Source organism: Larus michahellis, chromosome 9 (genome assembly GCF_964199755.1).
Source record: "Larus michahellis chromosome 9, bLarMic1.1, whole genome shotgun sequence".
Classification (NCBI taxonomy): Eukaryota; Metazoa; Chordata; class Aves; order Charadriiformes; family Laridae; genus Larus; species Larus michahellis.
In genome coordinates this window covers 3,095,080-3,117,003 of record NC_133904.1, presented here as the reverse complement: position 1 = coordinate 3,117,003, position 21,924 = coordinate 3,095,080, and the positions used below count along the sequence as shown (strand labels likewise).

The 21,924-nt window shown below is 47.8% G+C and overlaps 1 protein-coding gene across 4 annotated transcripts in view; it reads right to left on the bottom strand.

Annotated features, from left to right (window-relative positions):
• Window positions 1–625: 625 nt before the first annotated feature.
• Window positions 626–21,924, bottom strand: part of MEGF11 (multiple EGF like domains 11) — a 292,780-nt gene continuing 271,481 nt past the window's right edge. For 2 of the 4 annotated variants that reach the window (XM_074600942.1, XM_074600941.1), the window contains exons 22-23: window positions 11,434–11,490; window positions 4,176–4,582 (exon numbers count right to left, since the gene is read on the bottom strand). In XM_074600942.1, the coding sequence (XP_074457043.1) occupies window positions 4,203–4,582; window positions 11,434–11,490 (437 nt within the window). In that variant the 3' untranslated portion in view covers window positions 4,176–4,202. Of the gene's footprint in view, window positions 3,815–4,175; window positions 4,583–11,433; window positions 11,491–18,369; window positions 18,437–21,924 lie in introns of those variants that run through there. The other 2 variants (XM_074600944.1, XM_074600943.1) reach the window with 2 other exon arrangements.

Sequence of the window (21,924 nt, the reverse complement as noted above, 5' to 3'; positions counted from 1 at the left end):
CTGCGGCAGCGATCCTGCCCGGCCCTGGGCTGGGTGACGCTCCTGGGACAAGAAGGTGTTTCACCAAGTGCTTTGGGAGAGACAATGCAAGACATTATTCCGTCTGAACACAGACCCAGCGGGGCGTTCTTCCTGTTCAGCTGCCGATTAATCATTCTCTTCTGTAGTTGGCATTACTTCTGGACTGAAGTGTCTCTTCTCTGCTAATAGGAGACAACTGATAATAGCTACTGCTTTTGGGCCCCGAAATGAGCTTTCTGAGTTTCTGGGAACTCTGTATAATGCTTCAAAACTGGCTTTACTTGCCAAAAGCTTTTGCTATTATTTACACGTTTGAAAAAAACCTTAACAATTATGAAGCTGTTCAGCGAGCATCGGTGGTTCTTGTGTTTGATGGGAGTTGAAGTTCTGACTAAGCAGAAAGGACATGGAATTGTTCTGATTTAAAGATATTTTTATTAAGCTAGAATTACTTATTCTATCAGTTCAAACCTGATGAATTTCCAGCCTTAAATAGCTTATTGAGTGTGGCTTGTCAAATAAGAAGATTACATGCTGGGCTTTAGTTAACAAGATTTTTGGAAATACGAAGCACAAATATTGAAAAAAACCTTCAACATGTAGCAGTCCGCTGCCTTGCCTGGGGGTCATTAATTCTGAAGGTGTTCCTGCTGCAAAGCTGTGCTCCTGCTTTATTGATTAGGCTGCCTGGGAGCGCTGTCGAACCTGCCGAGGTGGCTGCCGCGTGTCCTGCCTCATCGCTGCCAGGTGCAGGCCAGCTCCTCCAGCGCCTGCCCCAAGGCACAACCGCCTGCGAGTGGCACGGAGCGCTGACACGATGCTGAAATGCGCTGAAATGCATCGCATGGAAAGGGGAGCGAGCCCTGCTGTCGGCACTCGCCCCAGGCTGCTCTTTGTCGGTGTGCGGGAGCGTGTCCGGCTGCCTTTGTGCGTGGCCGGGGTCTCTCGCTCAGACCCGCTCAGGTTCAACTGCTGGGGGCCGAGAGCTACCGGAGGAGTTGTGAGAAAGATCCGTGCAGAGCCAGTTATATTTTGTTTTAAAGCTGGGCCTTGCTCGAAATGAACTCCCAATTACAGTCTGAGGTACAGATTTGTGTTTTCTGAGAAACTCTGCAACTTCTGGCCTGTGAGCCTGATGCCTGGCAGGTTTTTTCCTTGCTGGGGACAGCCCCTTCGCGACCAGACCCATCGCCTGGAGAACACGGACCTGAACACGGGCTGGAACTTTTAGTCTGCAAATGAGTACGTTTGAGAAGTACACACTGAGAGAAATTCAATTTATTTTGTACAAGGTAGAATACCTTTGCACAGTGAACAAATATATTACAAATCTGTCTTGCCTTAAAAAAGTATTGCCATTTTGGTGCCTATTTCCTAAGATAATGCTAATATACAAGAAGGTACTTTTTTTGTTGGTTTTCTTTTTGTGTTTCTTTTTTTCCTGTTAAGCTCTATGCACATCCTTGCATTTGGTTTGAAAATCCAGCTTCGAAAAAAACAAAACAAACAACTGAGCACGTCTCCGCTCTCTGGAGTCTCATCGCAAACTTTACAGCAACACACACACAACCGTTGGTCAGGCCGGCAGCCGAGCTTGTGCTAGATGTCAAGGTAGGTCTCTAAGAAGAGTATTCCTTATCCAGCTGCCTTTCTCTTCATATTCTTGAGGTAAGTCTTTCTATTCATATACGTAAAATATATTCCTACTGGCCCTACAAAATAATTGCCTACTTGCATCTCAAATAAGGCTTTCCTGGAAAATAAAATTGCTATTGCTGATCAGTCATTGCCCCCATGCACACATGCAGCATTCACGTAGCTACTACGGCATCATCCTGCACCATGAGACTCCGCTGCTCTGGAGGCCGGGGGGTCTCTGGGCTCAGCTGTCTCGCCGCAAAACGCTTGGTTCGCACGGAGGGGTTCAGAACCGACCCGACCCCCCGGCAGGGTCCTGGCTCCTCCAGCAGCGCATCGCCGGCGCTCCCCACACCCTGGTGCGAGCGTGTTGCAGCAGCGAGCCCGAGGTGCCGGCGGGCTGCCAGCGGCTCGGTACCACTGTGCCAGGGGCTTCCATCCCCGAGGCGATCGCTGAGCACCTCTGCGGGGACACGGGCTGGGCGCCAGCAGGGCGCTCTGGGTGATCCGACGCCTGGTCTGACTGGGCGCCGGGATCAAGCCGCTGCCACCGAGCTGGAAGGCTCCTCTTACCACTCCCCTAGACCAGCGGGTTACGCGAGTGATCATGCTTTGAGCAAACTGATTGGTGCTGGTTTTGGTCTCTTCTACTTCCATCAGACTGGCGAATGTGCAACAGAACTATTTTTTTTTTTTTATATTTAAGAGGCAATCAACTTGCTACTTCCACGTTTGCCTAATAAAATTACATACTTAGAATCAATACTATTTCATGCTCAAAATCTACAAGGAACTGCTTAACGGCAAGTATTCTACTTTCTAGGTCAATAAAGATTACCAAAATAAAAATAATCATGGTGGCTTAGGCCAAAACTTTAGCATGGGCCAACAACCCCTTGATAATGACTTCGCAAACAGCTGCTGAAAAGGAAAACCCAGTTTCAGCTCAATTTAATGACATTTCAGGTAGAATCATGAATGGAAAGAGCTGCACTACATGGTAATGCACATCAAATTAAAGGGTGTCATAAGTGGCATGCTGTTTAGTGAATCATGATGAGATGGTTTGTAAAGATGCTCTAGAGAAGCCGACGTGTCTCAGCTTTCGGGAAGGAAACCAAACCAGGGTCAGTCTCCGCAAATCTGCAGCGCCGCAGGGGAGTAAAGGAAGGTGCGTTGGTTTACGCTGCCTGACAAAGCTGGTGGATTTATCTGATAAAATAGAAGCTGTATAAGGAAAATGAAAGCCAATCTGTGCCAATGGAAGTATTTTATAGCTTGTTAAAGTGTGGTAACGCTGAGTGTGAGGCTCTGTTGAAACTCAAGCAAAGATCAGTGGCCATTTGCCAAGATGGTACCTTTTAAAAACTGCACAGAATGTGTCTGTGTTAATATTCCTCAACTCAAATACCCTGGGACTGACTATAAAGATGAACATCTCGGTGGTAATTACCAAGCATGATCCGCACAGGTTGCAATGGTGATGGCAGTAAATGAGGTTTCCAGACAGTGAAATGACAAGTTTCCCTGCTTTCGTTCACAAAAATGTCCATTTCCATGACAAAGATGTAAAAGATAGTCCAGTGTATTCCTAGTCACCTTGTTCCTAACAGTAAAAGGTTTCTTGATGCAGTTGGTAGAAATGTACATCTCTAAGTCCTTCTACTTAGCATGTTTTTGTGTTTTATTTTACAGCAAAGCCAGGGTTAGAATACACGCCACGGTGAGTTTTTGCCTGGAGCATACAGACACCTTCCTGGGGTGACGGACTCCAGTAACGCATGGTGGAGGTTCTCCTTAGTTCCTGTTACCCATATAAAAATGTCTTTATAAATAACATCATGCAGCAGCAGTTGGCCCAAGCTGATGTGTTACGTTAGGTCCTTGCGTAAGACAGTCTGAAAGTCCCACCAGCATCCTGCAGCGCAGAAAAGGATTGTCTTCTCTTTTGCTTCCTCAAAGTTTGTGTTTGCAGCACAGTGAAGTTCATCCCTTTAAGACTGCTTGTCCCAAGATGGCCCGTGCGTCGGGCTGTGCCTTACGGGGAGGAGGTCGTAGTGACTAGGAATGTGGCTGTTCCTAGGCAGGTCGTATGGATTTTGGAGGTAACTGGCACTCCGACCGCGGGCGTCTTGGACCACGCTGACAGTGGGCTCTGGGGAAGCAAGGAAAACTGGGTTATGGTAACTAGCAGCGCTCCCAAAATTAGTTACTCTGCTCCTGTATTTTGTCACAAGCGCTGACCATCAGCTTCCCAAACCATCTCTTCCCCACGCAGCTTCACTGGCAGCGCACGGGCTGGGGCACAGGGCAGACCAGGGAGGAAAACACCAAACCGCGCCAAGGACAGGTAGTTCCCAAAGCCCTGCAGATAATGTCTTCAAATGATCAACACTTCCACACTTTCAAAATCTTGCAGCTGGACTTCGCAGCAGTTTAAAACAAACCCATAGTCAACTGCAGCTCTCCTTCGCTGGGGCTGGAGGAGCAATTCGGTGCTGTACCACACTCACACCCACCGCCGCCGCGCAGCCTCCCCCTGCCTAGGACGTAGCTCCCCAAATCAACACGCTCGTGCGCAGGTCTTCTCCCAGCCAGCGCCTCCTGCACCACGCCAAGTCCATGCTACTTGTGTCAGTTAAATAAGAAAAATCAGCATCTACAATAAAAACACCAACTGGGTTGGAACAGACCTTCTGCCACCCGCCCCACTTACCAACTTCGTAGATGTTTTTATTGGCTGTGGATGAAGTTGGCATTTCTGAATATGGGGAATCTCTGTGACCAGGAGATTTCATTTCCACGTAGCTGCTCTCCGAGTGTTTGCATGTTAAGATGGGGGGGTCTTTAATGGTGGCGTATGGGTTTTCACTGCTGTTCAGAGAACAAGTGCTGGAGCTGCACACAGATTCTTTCATATAATCTGCAAAACAAGAGGGGAGTGGGTGTGTTAGAGTGGTCAGCTTGCTCAGGTTAATTACATCTGAACCTCTGCAGGAAGTGGGGGGGGAATGACAAGGGGGCAGGGGTAAGGAAGATCCTTGAAGCATCCAGCACAGACACCCGATGCTTGTGCGCTGGGTGTGTCCAGGCCATTGCATCCACACCTTCACTAGCAGGAACGAAAGAAAATCCTGCTCGATACCGAAGGTTTTCCTGTAAAAGGTTCTAGTTGTCATTTACTGCAATATTTAATTTGAGGTGGCAATCCTTTCCCTTTCTCCCCCCCAATTCCTAAGGAGCTACGTTTCAATCCTGCCCTGCCGACCCGTGCACGCAGCGGTGGCTCTGCGGGCGGGACCTTCTGCTGGTACTTGGCCTGCTGGGCCAGCTACAGGGTTAGTGTCCTGGGGGCTTTGGTCAACATCAAATGCCGTATGTTTGAAAGCAAAAAATTCCCAGCAGGCGTAGAACTGCATCAGGGCAGCGTATGCGCGTGTGTCCCCTGAGAACTGCGGTTTTTGGGGCTACCCAGCACCAGGAGAAACCGACTTCTTCATATTCCCTCTGCCATTAAGACCGGGAGGAGGCTGCTCCTGTGAGTGGGGAACGCCTGGGATTCCGCAGGGGGACAAGCCTCCAGCTGAGCCTCGCTTTTGCTCTGCTTTTTTAATTCTTTCCCCATTGCTGTAGACATCTACTGCTCCTCTCCTCTGGGCTGGAGAAAACAGGAGATGGTGACGGAGGAGGCGCTACATGGGGAGAACAAGGTTGGCGTGAGAGCTGTAACCACGGTCTCCCCTGGCGGTGACCCTGGCTGGGGTACGCCAGCCTGCTGCAAGGTACAGTGCCAGTCTTGCTTTAAAAATAAACAAAATAATAAAAAAGAGAGAATAAATAGGTCTTAACATTGACATTCAAGAACGTGCCATTGCTGCTGTGTGCATCCTGCTGGGCAGTGCCATTAATTTAGAATTAGAGCGATGCAATGAAAGATGAGGCATTTTCTTGTGCTGGGTTACAGTACAAAGGCAGATCCTGGTATATATGAAATACTCCCGGTGAAATAGCGGGACTTGCAAAATAGCTGCAATCCCAGCTGCCCCCGCTATCTAGTATGGGAGACAAAAAGAGAAATTCAGGTTAAGAAATAGACAGACAACAAGATATCGCTTCTCCTTTACAAACCTCGTCTCTGTGCCTATCCGCCCCCTCCTGCTAACTCACTTGTCGGGTCTGCTTCACTCTGCGGTGCCACGCTCCCTCCATCAGCTCTGGGCTCGTGTCTCTGTGTGTGTCCATCACTCCCCGGGCCTGGTGCCCTTCGTCTCGGCTCAGCTGGGGGATAGCACCGAGCAGGCGTCCCGAGCAAGGTGTCGGGTCCTGCCCCGCGGCCTGCAGCAAGCTATTGCCTTTCTGTGCTCTGATCTCAGTGATACGAGCGACTCTGGAGAGTCCTCAGCTCTCAGGGCTGGTGACACCGGCCTGGTAGGAAGCGCTACTGCAAAGCAAACCAGCCGGACCACGCTGGGGCCGGCAGGGACGTGAGGGCTGGCAGAGGCCCTGGCACCAGTGCAAGGTTTATTTAGTAATAAAATTAAGAAACTCCTCGTCTGACTTCAGCCTGGGTGAGCTTAACAATGCCTCTGCTTCAAAGCAAAAACCCGTCTGTTTTGGTACATCGCAGGAGACAGGAACCAAAGCAACACGACTATTCCCAGCTGCTGGCAGCAGGGCTCGGCTCCAGCTTTGCCAGCCCCAGCCCGGACCAGGCGAGTCAGTGAAAAGTGAAAAGTCAGTGAAAAGTTGTCCCTGCAACCCCGCAGGACCAAAGGCTTTTGTACCCGAGTGAGCCCAATGTTACTAGCTTTTGCTGGGTATATGACTGAAATGAAGGTGCGGTGGGGTCTAGGTCCCCACTAGGTCTAAACACTAACGGATCCTGAGGTCTAGGATCTGTTAGCGTTTAAAGGTGAGGAGACAACAGACCAAGACTAACAAATCCTACAATAAAATGAAAATCCTTAGGCTAAAAATACCTGTGCTACATGGACGGGGCCCCATTCTTCAGTCACCGGGAAGGTTGCACATGGATGAACTGTCTCATGTGGGCAAGGAGCTGGAAGCTCCTGGTGCTGCCTGAGCTGACGCCGGTGCAGGAGCACCCACCGCTCCAGGGACATGGCCCCGGTGAGGGGCAGAGACTCAGCCCTGAGGCTTTTATTTAATTCCTAGCCAAAAAAAGGCTCAGCTCTACCCGTTACAGCTTCTAGTGGCTACTAGGGGTACGCAGTGCTCATTAGGAGAGCCTGGGAAGCCTTTAATAAACCAGCTCTAAATTTTGGGGCGAGGACAGGAGGACTGTCGCAAACTTGCTCCTCTGCCTCAAGCTGTGCTGCTGAGCAGATGCTGCCGGGGCGAAAGGTGGGAGCTCACGGAAGCGGGCAGCGTGAAGAGGTGCGTGCGGCTGCCGGACCCTGCGAGGACAAGGGGGCAAAGGCAGCGCCACGTGCGGGCGTGAGACTGCCAGTGCCCCGAGAGGCCACCACAAAGCACTCCCTGTGCGAGGCTGGGAGGGAACAAACCAAAACAGAGCTGGGTTTAGATTCATAAAAATGTAGATTATAAAAGACTGCTGGCTACTACTGTGAAAAAGGGGGAAGAGTGAGGAGTCCTGCTGTGCGGCGCGTAGCACACGGGTAAACAGCTGCGTGGGTCAGGGCTGGTTTGTTTATGGAAGTGGGCACCATCGGAGCTGGCATAGGCAAAAATCCCAGCACATCATGTATTTCATTAAGTCCAGCTCAGCTGCTTTTATCTTCCTAAGCTAAAATTCACCCGTACTGCTGCTGGCGCTGACACTACCCCCTAGGCAGGTGTCCCTTAGGCTGTAGCCACAGCACCAGCCCTTCCCTTCCCAGGACCATCTCAGGAAAGACCAGTGAAATACCACTGGGGCTATCCAAACTCACTTGGCCTCTCCCAGGAATTGCCTTTTCCCAGAAGACATTGAGAAACAGCACGCCTAAGACACGACTCCCGCTGACGTAAACGGGAACTCTGTGTCTAGCAAGGGATTAGACCCTTCGCTCCAGATACAATATAATTTACGGAGCATGAGCGTATGCTTGGTAACGTGCTATACACCAGGGAGTCATTAGCCCACGAGACACATTATGCGCAAGATTGCAAAGAATTTAACTCTAAAGGATGTGGAATCGTCTGAGTTACTTTGTCATTAAGGTAATTTGGGGATAATTAAAAAGTCTGGCATCAATTGTCAAATTTCATTTCATGAATTAATTTAACCCAGAACAAATGTGTTTAGACATTCTCAGCCCACTCGCCCTGCAGGCCATGTGCGAGCTCTGGCGATGCCGCCTCCTCGTCCTCCCGCGTGCCCACAGGGTCGGGCTCTCCTTGGAGGTGCAAAGCTCGGCCCGGCCGTGGCACTGCTGCTGTAAGCACTTGAGCAGCTGGACAGGCTAGAGAAATATGGGGAATATGCTCTAATTTCGAAGTCTCTGTCTTCTGTGTTGCCTGGATACCAATCACCAGACCTTTGAAGGAGGTTTTATTTTTGCTCCCAGGGACTGGGAATGTACTTGTCCCTCCCACAGACCAGGTTCCTCTCTTTTGCCCTAAATATCCTCTGGCATACTAATGACAAGCCTCAGTGCCTACTGCCACGTTTGAAGTGCTAAGGAAATATGATGTACACAGGTAAAACATGCTCTCCTACTATTTAATCATATTTATGGATGACGTTCAGTGCAGCGTGCCTTTCTGCCTGCTTTCATTAACCTGGCTAACCTTCGCCGCTGCTGGGACAGCAATACAGCGACAGCTTATTGCAGCTTTTCAGAGTGTCACGCAGTTGTGGGGACACATTCCTGTACAACAAATAAACGAACTGCACTACGCCAAGCCCCAGGTCCCTGTGGTAAGTGCATTAGTGTCTCTAACTGCTGGGATTTTGCTGGCTATCGTGCAAAGCATAGTGATTTTTTCCTTAAAATATTAGCGCCTGAGGTCATATTATTCCACCAGTGCATCAGCATCCATTAGAAAAAAACCCTAAAAAAATAGAAAAGGACTCGTCTGCCAGGAAAACCTTGGAAATGGTATCACTGAGCTCCACGCACAGGAAAGAAACTCCTCTGAACACCTTGTGACTGTTCAACCACTGTCCCCACATGCCACGGGGCTCAGAGCTGGCACTGTGGCGTCCAGCCCCTCGCTGCCACCAGGGTTCCTGCTGCTTTGCCAGTGCAAGGAGCTGCCAGACACCCTGGTGTGAGCTGGGATTGTCCGTGGGGAACCCTGGCAAACACAAACTGGCCATGCCTAGCCCTCTGGGCCTCCACTAGCAGCACGGGCATCTCATTTCCAGCAGCAGGTTGCAAAAGGGACATCCCTCTCCCGGCTGTCCTGCTCTGGGGACAGCCTCTGGCCAGGCCAGCATGGAGCAGGGTTGGCGGAGCTGCGGGCTCTGGTCTCCTCAGAGGAGAACTGGGGGAAGCGAGTGGTGGACCAGGTCCACCAGAGCCTGAACTCAACCTCAAGCCATGGGATCCCCGTGCCCACTTCCAGCACGTCCCGTGCAACGCTCTGGGCTGGGGTCAGGAGCACCAAACACGATTTTCAGCTGCAGGGCAGGCTTTGTCCAGTCAGACCTAACAGATACTGATGGGAAAAGACATCACCTCGAAAGTGCGTAAAATTATATAAACACAAAGCACCCGCCTGCCAAGTCTTTTTGCTGACAGAATTCAATAGTTTGGGACTGGGAGTTTCTTTTATCTGAAAGACCCGGCTTAGTAGATGCTTCCTCTCCACCTTTGAAATGAAAGTGGCTCGTTAGTGCCAACACAAGACCTGGCAGGGTGAGGAGAGCTGCGCACTGAGCATCGGGCAGGTCACCCAGCTCCTTCTGGCAGAGGGCTCGGCTGGCACCGAGAGTGCCCACGCTGCTGGCAGAGTCCCGGGGCTGCCTGCACCCAGACACTGACCTTCAGACTGGACTGTCAGAAACCTTTAGCCATCCCAAGGCAGATGCTCCTGAGAAACCTCAGCTGCTAACTACCTGCAGGTTAGCTACCGAAACCCCCTGGGAAGTCAGAGCTGTTCTGTGGCCCCGGCACCTTGCCCTTGCCAGCGCCTGCCACGCGTGTCTGTGGCAGCTGAGCAGGCACATAGAACATACCCACTTTCCTGACATGGCTTCTAGGCCTAATCTTTTCAATTCATAAGGAGATAAACATGTAAAGAAAATGACTCAGATCCTAAACAATAAAAAAAATACGTAGCAGCAGAAAACACATTTCACAGTTTGCTGTTATTGTAATTCTTTTTCTCTCGTTCACGCTGGTACCCCACTCTCTGTGGGACTCTGTCTATGGATGGGAATTCCTACTGCGTGTGTTCAAAGCAGCTTTTTAACTTTGTAAACACAGTAATTTAGTTTAAACTAATCTTGAAATTAATGGTTCCACGTAAAGAGAACAATTAGCTATACTATAATAAGATTTCTTTTCTGAAAAAGAGAATCATTGAAGTAGCTAAAACCAGTGGATTGAGTCAAGTATACAACACGACCCTTTTAATATTTTAAATTTAGCTTTATCAAGAAAGACTTGGTCATGGACTGTTGGTTTCCTTTGGTGATTCTATGTGGTAATGTGATGTTTTAGCAAATATTATACCACTTTATTTTGTAAACAGCAGCTATGAAGTGATTAGCATTCTCTAGGCCTGGCCATCAGCTGGACTAGCTTTCAATATTCCACGTTAGTTCAGCTAAAGGTCTTGCTCTGTAACACCTTGGCCACAGCAGACCAGTGGGTGTCTTGAAACCAACTCTGCGTAATGATACCATTTTTCCCATTGCTCAGCCGATACCAGCACAAGGGCATTACGGAAAGAGGCTGTGCAGTACTGTCCTCCTCGGCTGATGGAGGGACATTCCCAGCTGGCGTATACAGACACAACAGCCTTGAATTCCCACCAAGGACCTCCGCCTGAGATCTGCCTATTTGCAATGAGACAGACTCCTTGCTCCATCTTCTGGACCACAAGTTCAGCGTGCCAAACCCCAGACCAGTCAGTCGGGAGCTTGTGGGGACCACTGTGCCAAGCGGTCTTGTAGTCCATGCATAACTGGAATATTTTGAATGTAAACCTAGAGGACAACTGAAATCTAAAATCACTGGGCCTCGTGCTCATGACTCATCTATAATCCCTTTTTAGAAGTGCCCTGGAGTCTATGCCCATTAATTGCTTCGTGCCAGCGTGACTGGTTAATGTACCGAGTGAGGTCTTTTCTCAAGCTCTGCTATAAATCTTTCACCGAAGGCCACATAGCAGGGGCAGCTTGTTTTCTAGTGGCTTTGTTTAAGCTCAGGATAGCTAAAAGCCTTATGGAGCTGTGACTTGGCAGGGAAACGCAGCAGTCTATCATCAGCAACTGCCACCAGAAGGCCCTCGTAGGATGGCTGATAGCTCCTAAAAGAGCTTCCCCTGGCCAGCCAGCTTCACCTGCACCTCCTGTCCCTGCAGCAAAGCCCTCCCTTTTCGTCTTATGCTGCTTTGCTGAGGCAGGAGCCTACGGCCTTGTGAAGACTTGCATCCATAATTCATGGGCCCCAGACACCTGGCTCGGAGTCAAGAGTGCTGCCAGCTGAGCCACGCAGGCGTATTTGGTAGGTAATTGCTCTGTCCCTTTCTGTCTCTGCATGGCCACTCTCCCGGGTGCTCGGGTCTCCTATCTCACCTCTTCTACGACACCCTCCTCAAACTCTTTGCCAGGGTGACTGCAGGCACTGGATACCATACCTTTGAAGCTTTTTTCCATTATGTATGTGTTCTGACGTCTATCCATCCCACAAGCACCTGCATAAAAATGATATATAATGGAAAACAAATAAATATTTATGTAAATTGGATTGCTTTGACTACTGAGCAGCACATATTCTTTCCTCTAAATTGTACATCAAGGCCCTCATTTAGGGAGGCTCTTAAGCACATCCTCAGCTGTAAGCACGCACTCAGCTTCAGCAGGGATTCTGTGCACGCCTGAAATTACGCGTATGCTTAAGAGCTTCCCGGGAAGGGAGGGCTGTCCTGAAGCAGGGTACTGCTCATTACCAAGAACAGCTATCCATTAGGAGAACAGAAAAAAAAAATAATCTGCCGATACCTTCATTACTGAAACACTAGGTTGGGTTAGTAAAAGAAGCCTAAAACATATCCTTTCAAATTTGAGTCTGCAGGTTACGTTACGTTATTCCGTAGCTAATTTTAGGCTATGTTTCATTCATGGATAGTATGTTATTGAATTCACAGGCTTAGACTCTAAAAGGTGTGTACAATCTGTCCAAATTACCTTATATGACTTTGCTTATAAATTTGCACGGATCAATAACTGATGTGACAATAGTCCCTAAGTGGCTACAGAGGTCTGAAAATGTAGCACCTGAGAGCAAAGATTTCTGTTTTATGCGACTCCATAAGAACTTGCTGCTCCTTACCGAGGCAGAGATGGAAGGGGATGGGAACCCTTTCTGTTTTCACTACTGCAATTTATCCTAGATATCAATCAAAAGGAAAAATCTAATGTAAGCCTTTAAATCTTTTTAACTATAGAGTCTGATATTTCTTATTGACTAGAAAAATCAACACAAATTTGGTTACTGAGATAGAAATGTCTTTGCGGCTAATGGGATTCCCAATCAAATAACTAAGTTCTGCTGGTAAAAGAGCCTGCGAACAGCATGTCCCAGAGATTTCCCGGCTCTTTGTCCTTGCATGTCCTCTGGTCTCTACAGAAAAAGCCGTCACCACCACTGGCAATGCCATACCAGCGACATGGTATTCATGACAGCCTTGCCTTTCTGCTAAATAAGGAAAATCACTAAATTAGACAATAAATGTGTTACTGGCACATCAAAGACAGAACCCTTTGCTCTGATTCTCAGAGCGTCCATCCCTGAGCATAAGAAAAAGGCTGGTGGTACATGACTGGGTCGGTGATGGGGCTCTTTCCCTTCTGCCCAAGAGTGACACCCCACCCCCCCCACCCCCCCCAAACCATTTGGGAACCTTCTGCTGTTTCCCACCACTCGTCCTGAGCCACTTCCCAGACTCGCCCCCTGCAAGGAGATGCAGAGGGGGAGGCTGACGGGGCAGTTTGGGCAGTGGGGAAGCTCTTTGACATGATGGTATTAGCTGTGCATTTTTTTTCTCCCCTGTATTTTGCCAGGGCAGAGTTCGGAGTGAAGAGGACGGAGCTAATTCATCCCTTGGCTCACATCCACAGGGCTGGTGCTCCCCTTCCCAGCTGCGACGCTCCCGAAGGCCATGCCTGGCAGTCACCCATCCTCCGGCCGGGGCTGAGCAAGGCTGCAGGGGCAGGAGCGCCCAAGCAGGATTTGGGCCAGGGCACCTCCCTGCTGCCTCCCCAGAACGCAGGGTGCCTCCGGCAAGAAGCAGCTCACACCACGCAGAGCAAGGCTGGCATATATGCAACTGGTGAGTGCGCAACTGAGGTTACAGGGTGAAGGGAGCCGTACCCAGAGAGAGCAGTGACAGGGAAGAAAAGGAGACCCAGGCTGAGCCATGGGGAGGTGCACTGGGCACAGCACTGCTCACGTAGTGCAACAGCAATACTGGAAGAGCCTCCGGCATCAGAAGACTGGGGTAAATAGCGTTGCTCAAGATCATGAGCTAGTCTTCCCCGGTAACTTTAAAATATTGACGAGCCATGTCGGAGTTAGAGACAAAGCAAGTAGCAAAAACCACAGGAGTGATCCTGTAGGACAGTCTGCTCATAACTGCTGGAGATTGGTGAGATGGTTAGAATAAGGACCATGAAGAATAAGTGACTTATCGAAACAGAGGTTACCTGGGGAACGGTTAGCTGTGCTCATGCACAGTCCATCCTTGTACAAGAATGTTGCTTTTGTTCCGAGCATCCTCATCAGATCTTTACAGAAATGTTCCCTTTCCAACTGAAGACCTGAACAAAGGCTGGAGCCTTGGGGGTGCTGTGAGGATGCAGCAACATCAACGGGTGCTTTTAGTGGCTTGGAGGGGAAGAACTCCATCTTCTGAGCATATTTTGTTAGCTCAGCTTCATGTGAGCTCCTGCCAGTCCTACCGGCAATGTCAGGCATGTCTGGAAGGGTTTCTGCAGCAGCAGAGATCATTGTGCCTGCTCCAAGTAAGCCCAAACTTGCTGTGAGACCCCCCCGGAGCGCAGGCTGTCGTATTAATACAGGCTTCATCTGAGTGAACCTGACTTCTGGTTCTGTGTTGGGTAACAGGCACTCCTTGCCCACACTGAGCTGCAAAATAGCACATTGCCACGCTTGAGCTCAGTTCTCACTTACTCCAAAGCTGTAGAAAATTGAGAATCCTTCTTATGGGAGGATGGCTAAGAAAAGGTGGAATACACCTGCTAGGAAAGGTACAGGGTTGGTCCTGCCTTGGGAGGGCTACACGGCCCCTCAAAGCCCTTCCCGACTTGTTCCCTGTAATTCTGCCTTTAGTCTTTTATGTCCGTTATGATTCCGTGGGGTTTATGACCCATTTTTGTGCATTCACTGCATTCCTCAGGAGGTGAAATGAATGATGGATAAATTATTTTTTAAACTGCAAAAGTAGTTAATGTGGAAAAGGCCTAAACAGGCCAGGAATCTGGCACTTCAGGGAAGTCTAGGTTTAAGTTTGAAGCTAAATTGTCTGCTGGGGTGAAATCACAGTCTCGGCTGGAAATGTTTTTCCACACCTCTTGGCTTTGAGAAAAATGCAAAGTCATCTCTGAATCAAACTTTGTGGCTTTGGTCCTCTGGAATAAATGCAGCTTCGAGTCACTCAAGATGTGCTGCAAATCACAGTTTAGTCTCTGCGTTAAGGACTGCTGTTAAAAAAACCCATTACAGATAACACCATTTCTGTTAGCGGCCTGCTGTGCCCAGCACTCAAGCTAATGAGCCTAACAACCTTTTCTGAACTCAGTAGGTGGTTTAGGACTTTTGACTTGCTTGGAACAGGAGCTGGCAGCTGGACTCTGCAATTGCTTAATGCAGACTGGACTAGAGCAAGCGAGATTAGTCACAGGGCAACCAATTCCGGTTCTGCAACAAGAGACAGCGAATAGAAAACGCAAAGACAAGCCATTCCTTGAAACTCGTAGGACCGGGCTGCATCGAACAGGTAGTGACAAACAGTGAAGGTGACAAAGCCGCCTCTTCTTGGCCCCACGGAGTCCCCAAACTCTGATCTCTCGAGCACACGTCCATGAGAATTACTTGTGCACCAGACATTTCAGTCTGAAATGTGCTCATCACTAGGCTCCAACTCCATTTCACAGAAATGATTAGCTCTCTGGCAAAGCCTGACAAACCGATATCTGAAGGCCACAAGCAAATGTGGCAGCAGTAAAAATACAGGCTTTGTTCTGCTCCTTGCATTTTCCAGTTGGGAAGAATACAAACCTGGCAACTGAAGTCCTGCAAAACGGAGGCAAAATTCCTGCCGTCTAATATCCACTAAGTACAGTGGACATCCATATGTACACACACATATATATAGTATATATGCATAGACATGCCTACGCATACGTAAGACCCATGTTTTTCTACACAATTTCTTCCTGTTAGGCTCAAGGAGAGCCCCACTGATATCAGAAGGAACCTACACATTGACTTAGACAGGAGTTACACTGGCTCCTGAATGAAGACTAGTTTTTCTTAGCCTCAGGTACAGCAGCCTTTGGCCAGCTGCACTCTTCCCAGGAAGCTGGTGCTGGGTCAGGCGGATTCATTCTCCCGGTTCCTTGCCACGTTTGCTCTATCTCCTTGATCAGTGCTGCTGTGGCTGTGTGTAGGACACGCATCTGAAATACGGTCTGTGGTGGACTTTGAAATGAGTTATTCCTTTGGCCCTGAGCCCCCTTGGTACGAACAGCCCTTCCTCTGCTTCCTCACAGAACAACTAACTTTCTTTCCCTTTCCAAATAACATGTCTGAGGAATGAATCCTGACTCAGCAAAGGCCAATGATGCAAACTGTGAGCAATCAAAAGGTGTTTTCCAAAGCTGTAGAAGTGCAGCCTGCAAGAGCAAGGAGAGCAAAGAGGGGTTAATTAAAGCACTCATGTGCCTGTTACCTGTGGGATTGCCTTTGTGAGATACACAAGCAAATAGAAAGTACGTGGTATTTCCAGAAAGCATTCTGTTGATCCTCTTTTAGACACAGATACAGAGATACGTTGCTTGGAAGTGAGGAGCTGTGGTGCCAAGCGCAGAGAAAAGGGCATGGTACCACCAACCAGCTGAGCAGCGGTGCTTTGCTCCTGCTAGAAACAGTCTCCTGGCTTCTCCCGAGCTGCCAGCCACTGCTCCTGAGCGAGGCAGCATCTTCTCCTTGGGAGCCGCTGCTTCTCCTGCTCTCCCTGAGCTGTGAGAGCAAAGGAGAGTCTAAGCCTGGATCCCGTGTGGTATCGAGAAGCAAGGTTTTCCCCAATAGAAGAGTCCCTGAATCCCTACATCCAGTCTGAGCGCAGCCATGACCCTGAAAAGCGACGGTGTGCTGCAGTTCAAAATACAAAAGGTGTCAGCTTGGGACAGGTCCGGACAGCATCCAACTTTGAGCATAGTATTTGATCAGAAATGCATTTCACAGGTTAAAAAAAAAACAACAGAGTTAATAAAACTCCTTCTGATTGCAGGTTTTAGAAGATGAGTGTCCCAGTTAATTTTCACATGGACATTCTTACGATTTCCTTTCTTCCAACTATAATTCATATTTATGACACTTGCAATTTCTAACAAGCCTTCAGACATTCTTGTGAGCCTGATGCTCTTCCTCATCTGGTTGGTCCAAAGAGCCTGTCCTTTGGGAGCCTGCCTCAGCCAGAGGAGTCGCCGGCTGAAGAACCAGGGAGGTGATGGGAAGAGTCGGGGGTTTTCCATCCATTCCAGATTTCAGTTTCCCTTTAAGTCCTCTGCCCTGTCTCTAGCTCACTTACACATCTGCTCTCTATAATATTTCACGGGATCACAGCAGAGGAGATGTCCACCACTATTTAAACTATGTTTAACTGAATCCAGCCGTGGAAAATACTTGGCTGCTATTCCAATACGTGAGCTAGAGCACCTGTGCCATAGAAGCTGAGGCTAACAGTGGGATGAGAAGGTGCTACACCTCTTAACTCTTCGGTACTTCCATGCATGATATGGTTTAAAGGTCAAGGTGCCCTATGTGACCTTATTAAGCTTCCCTTATATTTTCTGTTTACAATTCAAAATTGAAGTTTTTTGCTTTCTTCTGAAATTTGCACAGAACTAACTACACGAAACGAAAACATTTTACAGTTTCATGTAAAAATGGCCTTGATCTGAGCAAGAATTCAACATTATGAAAGTTAGCATAAGCAAGCATTAATTTTGGTACTGAAAGGGAAGAAAAAAATATCTCGCTTTTACCAATTAGTGTGACAAAGACATTTTGAAAGAAACAAAGAAAAAAATTGGAAGAGAGTATCTGGGATACAAAATGCCATGGAAAACATTGTGACTGTTTTGCTGGAGACCACTTAGCTAAAGTATTTATCACTTCTACATCATTCTCACTGCACAGGCATTTAGCGTTGCTTCTGCTAGTAAAATAAAATGCATAAATGCAGGACAAATGTGGCACACGGGGAGTTCACGACACCACAAGCTGAAAACAAATAAAGCTAGTGAGCAAAGCAGTAAAATGGTAAAAGGAAAATTAACTTGATTTGAAAAGCATTTGGCAATCCTCACCACCCCCAACTCTCCATGTTACGTACAAACACAACAGCGGCTCTGCAGCTTATTATACAGAAGAAAACACTAATGGTTGATAATGATGGAAAAGGTTTTTGCATTGAAGCTTGACAGGTTTGTGATTTTCCTGAAGCAGGGAAGACCAAAAGAGCAGTGACAAGATGTGATGCCTGGTGGTGCCCTATATTAATTCCTTTGCCATGTGAGCTGTGAGATAGTTGACCTTAAAAGTCCCATAATACCACTTAATACTGCACTTTCCCCCCATACTGCAAATTTTCAGTAAGACATTAGTAATCCCAGTAAAGGAAAGGGCAAATGCTTTCTGCCGCTGACAAGCTAAGCTCTAAGTGCTCAGATAGGAAAACAAACAGCATCCAAAGCACTAAATCTGGATACGTTTTGAGATAAGAGCTGCTAAAAACCATGCTAAAACTGAAGCCAGGGAGAATAAACTCAGAAAGGGCAATTAAACTTCGCTCTTGGCTTGTTTGCACTGGCTGGTCATTTAAAATCACCTGAAAAATGGCCACTGTATGATTAACTGGGAGATAACAGGGTGTATCGCACGTTCCAGCTCCCGCCAGAGGCTCCGCAGTTCTATCAAGACGCCAGTATTTAGTGCTAAACTTTATAACCCCAAATAACCCCAAATGTGAATTTTTAGTGTTCTAAGTTAGTCCTTAAAAAACATTTATAGAGTAGATGATAGTGATTCAACCGAGCGACCTAGGAAGGGGGACTAGAATGAATATTGACTCTGCTTTCCCAATCTGTGGTTTGTGGTAAAGGAAACAATTTTCAATTCTCCATCTTTCACTACGGCAATTCTGACTGTGAAATAAAGACAACACCGATATTCTTCATTATTGTTAATGCCTTTATGAAAGGCTGATTCGGATTTGGAATTGCTCTAAAGTCTACTAAAGTGATTAAATTGTTTAAAAATTACTGACCTAGTTCATTCAGATAGCTGTAGGGTCTCCAGTCTGCAGTTTCTCTGTCAAGGATTTTGTTACTGAGCTGTTCAAAAAGTATGATAATGGGTTAATGCTGAAATAAACAGACAGTTCCCACCCAAGACTTCAGCCCAATGGGGTCACGAATAAAAATGGGAGATGACTATTACCTTGGCCTCACCATTTCAGTCCTTTATCTGTATGCATTTGACAGTTGTTCACTAGCATTAGGGAAAATCACAAAGGAAAGTCACTTCACCAAGCAATGAACACAAGCATGCTGGAAAATACAGGATTTCCTTCAGTAACCAGTAATCACGACTCGAACACCTGTGCACATGGAGTGACATGCTGGCAGCTGCAAAATAACTAATGAAGATGGATGGATCAAAACCATCTACACAAGCATGCAGATAGGAGCTGTTTGGAACAAAGGGGGTTTGCTAATACATCTACGTATTTAGTTAAAAGAGATGTAAAGGCTAAGAGATTTCTCTCAATTCAAGGAAAATAACATTGGCAATAGCGAAGCATAAAGCCCTGTGCGGATCTGCCAGCAAAAGCGGAGAGGAGTCCAGGGCTGCCATCCAGATGCCGCTGATGGAAAAACAGCTCTTGCAGCGCGGCAGCCGGGGCCCTCTGTGCCCGGGGCTTCCGTGCCAGCGCGGCTGGAGAGCGGCGGCACCAGCTGGAGAAGGTGTTATTGCATTAACCACACGTGTCAATACGCTCTGCATTTTTCTGCTATTTGTAGCAGCATCACTTGAGGTAAGTAACGCTTAAGCACAATGCCAAGGGGCAAGCGCAGCGTCTGCCTGAGGGATGGGGATTTTGGGGACCTGGAGTGAGCTCACTGGAGTACCTCTTACGGTGGCAGCGAACGGAGAGGGGCTGCTGTTTTGAGGGTGCATGGTTCCACTAGACTGGGGCACCACAGCCAAAACAGCTGGTGATCTTACAACAAGTGTGGTGAAACACTGGCCAGGGCTGCCCAGAGAGGTGGCAGATGCCCCGTGCCTGAAAACATTCGACATCAGGTTGGACGGGGCTCTGAGCTACCTGATCTACTTGAAGATGTCCCTGCTCAGTGCAGGGGACTTGGACTAGATGGCCTTTAAAGGTCCCTTCCCACCCAAACTATTCTATGATTCTATGATCAGATGAGTCCCAGCAAGGAGGGTCGGTGAATCACGGTAGTTGCTAACGCTGCTGAGTTTTCCACCTCAACATTTTTCCCTCGAAAGCCACACCTGCTGAAAGTACAGCTGATCCCAACAAAGTGTCAGTTTAAGAGCAAATCCCAACCCAGTTTCTAAAAAATTAAAGCTATGATGCCATTGTTGCTCTCCTGTGTCTGCTTCCAAACTGGAAAGCCTCCTGCCGTTGTAGCAGAGGGTTCAGCTCTGCTATTTTACTGTATTTACAAGAAAATGCTTAACTATAAAATAGATTTAAAATTAAAGTACTAAAAATTACCAAAACATTTCATTTTTCCTGATCTCTCATTCATTTTTGCTTAGCTTTAAATAATGGGTTTTAAGACCTGGAACAAAAAAACCCCACTGATGTGTTAAACGTCTATTGGGATATAAAATAACAGCAGGAAGGAGAAATGCTGGAGCGAGAAAGGGGAGGAGGAGCTGGGGCTGGGAAGCCATGCAGCTCCTCTGCCCCTTAGTGACCGCACTGGGGAGGGCTTAGGGTCAGGAAACCTCCTCTAGCAAAAGTTCCTCTATAAACAGGGCAACAGGATCCTCCCAGCCGGCCAGACGTCCCTCTGCGAGCTCCCCAAAGCTGGGGCACTGAGGAGAAAGCTGCAGAGCTCTGCAGCCTCTCCCTTATCTCTAGGGAACGCATCTGCACACACTCCTCTCTACCAGGAGCACCACCTTTAGGGCAACTACACTATATATTACAAACTGCACATTGACATTTAGAAGCTTCTATCTGATCGCAGAAACTGAGTTTCATTTGGGTGAATATTTGTAACAACCAGAGGCAAAACGCTGCCCTCATTGACTGAATCCTGCTGATTGGATTCCATTGATGAGGATGCAGAAAGTCGTCTGATACGTTTTTATGTAATCTGCCCTGGCTTAAACAGACACAGGAGAAACCACAGTGCAATCGCAGCGCAGGGCCACAGCAGACAGCACAGAGAGAAAAGGCTGTGCACGCAAACACATGCACAAAATGTTGCGTCTCTCTACAAGCAACTGCACAGTATTTTTAGAGCTATTCAGCTGAAGCTTTTACACAAATAGGTTTCATCATTTGCAAAGCACGTAACTGTGCTCCAAATGGGCTGACCTCCAGCCTGGAAGAAAGATTCAGGACACGCAACAGTGTGAATACATCAACGACACACACACACAGAGATACGCGTGCGTGTGTGTGTGTGTATATATATATATTTATATAAGTATACACACAGGCGCACACACAGACAAAGATAGATTAATACACACTGGGTTTGAAAGCAGCCCATTTCAAATCCATCTGAAAGCCAGGCTCTGGATGAAAGAGCCCCCGCTGCTGAGCCACCAGCACTGACCTTGAAAGAGGCATTAATTCAGGGCGGTTCTGCGCCCTGCGCTGTGTGGGAAGTGAAGCCAGATGATCACGACGGTCCCTTGTGGCCCTACAGTCCATGAACCTCACGCCAGACAGCACCAGAAGTGCAGTGATAGCTCTATCTAGTGCCTTGTCCTGTTCCTTCTCATTTTCTGTCTCTGTATATTCCCACTAAGGGAACACGTGTCATCAGCTCATTAGGCACCTTTGCACCAGCCACTCTCCTCAAGGACATGCCCAGAGCAGGGAGAAAGTTGATAAAGCTGGTTGCCTGCAATATTTCTGGAGCAATCATTGCCTGCGAGCAGTGGATGTGACTGCACATCCTTGCTCCTGGCACAGGCTGTGCATCTGACGTCTCCCAGTTGACAACACAAGAGTCATTTCTTTATCATTCAGTGGCTCCTTGTACTCCCCCAAAACCAGGACCAGAAACACTGACAGCAGGTAGCTGGTACGGATGGATGGGGCAGTCAGAGCACGCAAGCGATGAAAAGCAGATTGGTTTGTAATGTGGTCGCAGAGGAAGGAAGCCGACGTTCCTGGCCCTACGCTCGGCCCGTGTAAATCAGCACAACCCCACTAACAGCACTGTCAGCTTTCATCAGTGGAGCTCACGGCTCTTTTCCTCATTTCAAAACTCGCAACAATAACATAAATGCTGATTTTCAACCCAGCTGTACCACTTAGATCACATTTATTAAAGCCTTTGAGTTGCTATTAAAAGCTGTGTTTTTGCAGGATTTATAGATCAGCTCACAAACCTAAAATTTGGCATGAAGAGCTATGGGCTAGAATTGATTTTTTTTTAATGAAATGATTTGGGGACATTTCTAAGTTTTTCAGAATGCAGTAATTATGAAGAAATGTGATTATAGCTGTCTCTTTGTGCTACTATCATTTCTTAACACACTATAATTTGTTAACTTTTTTTTTTTTCAAGATAGAAGATACTTCAATTTTTAGTGTGAAGCAAAT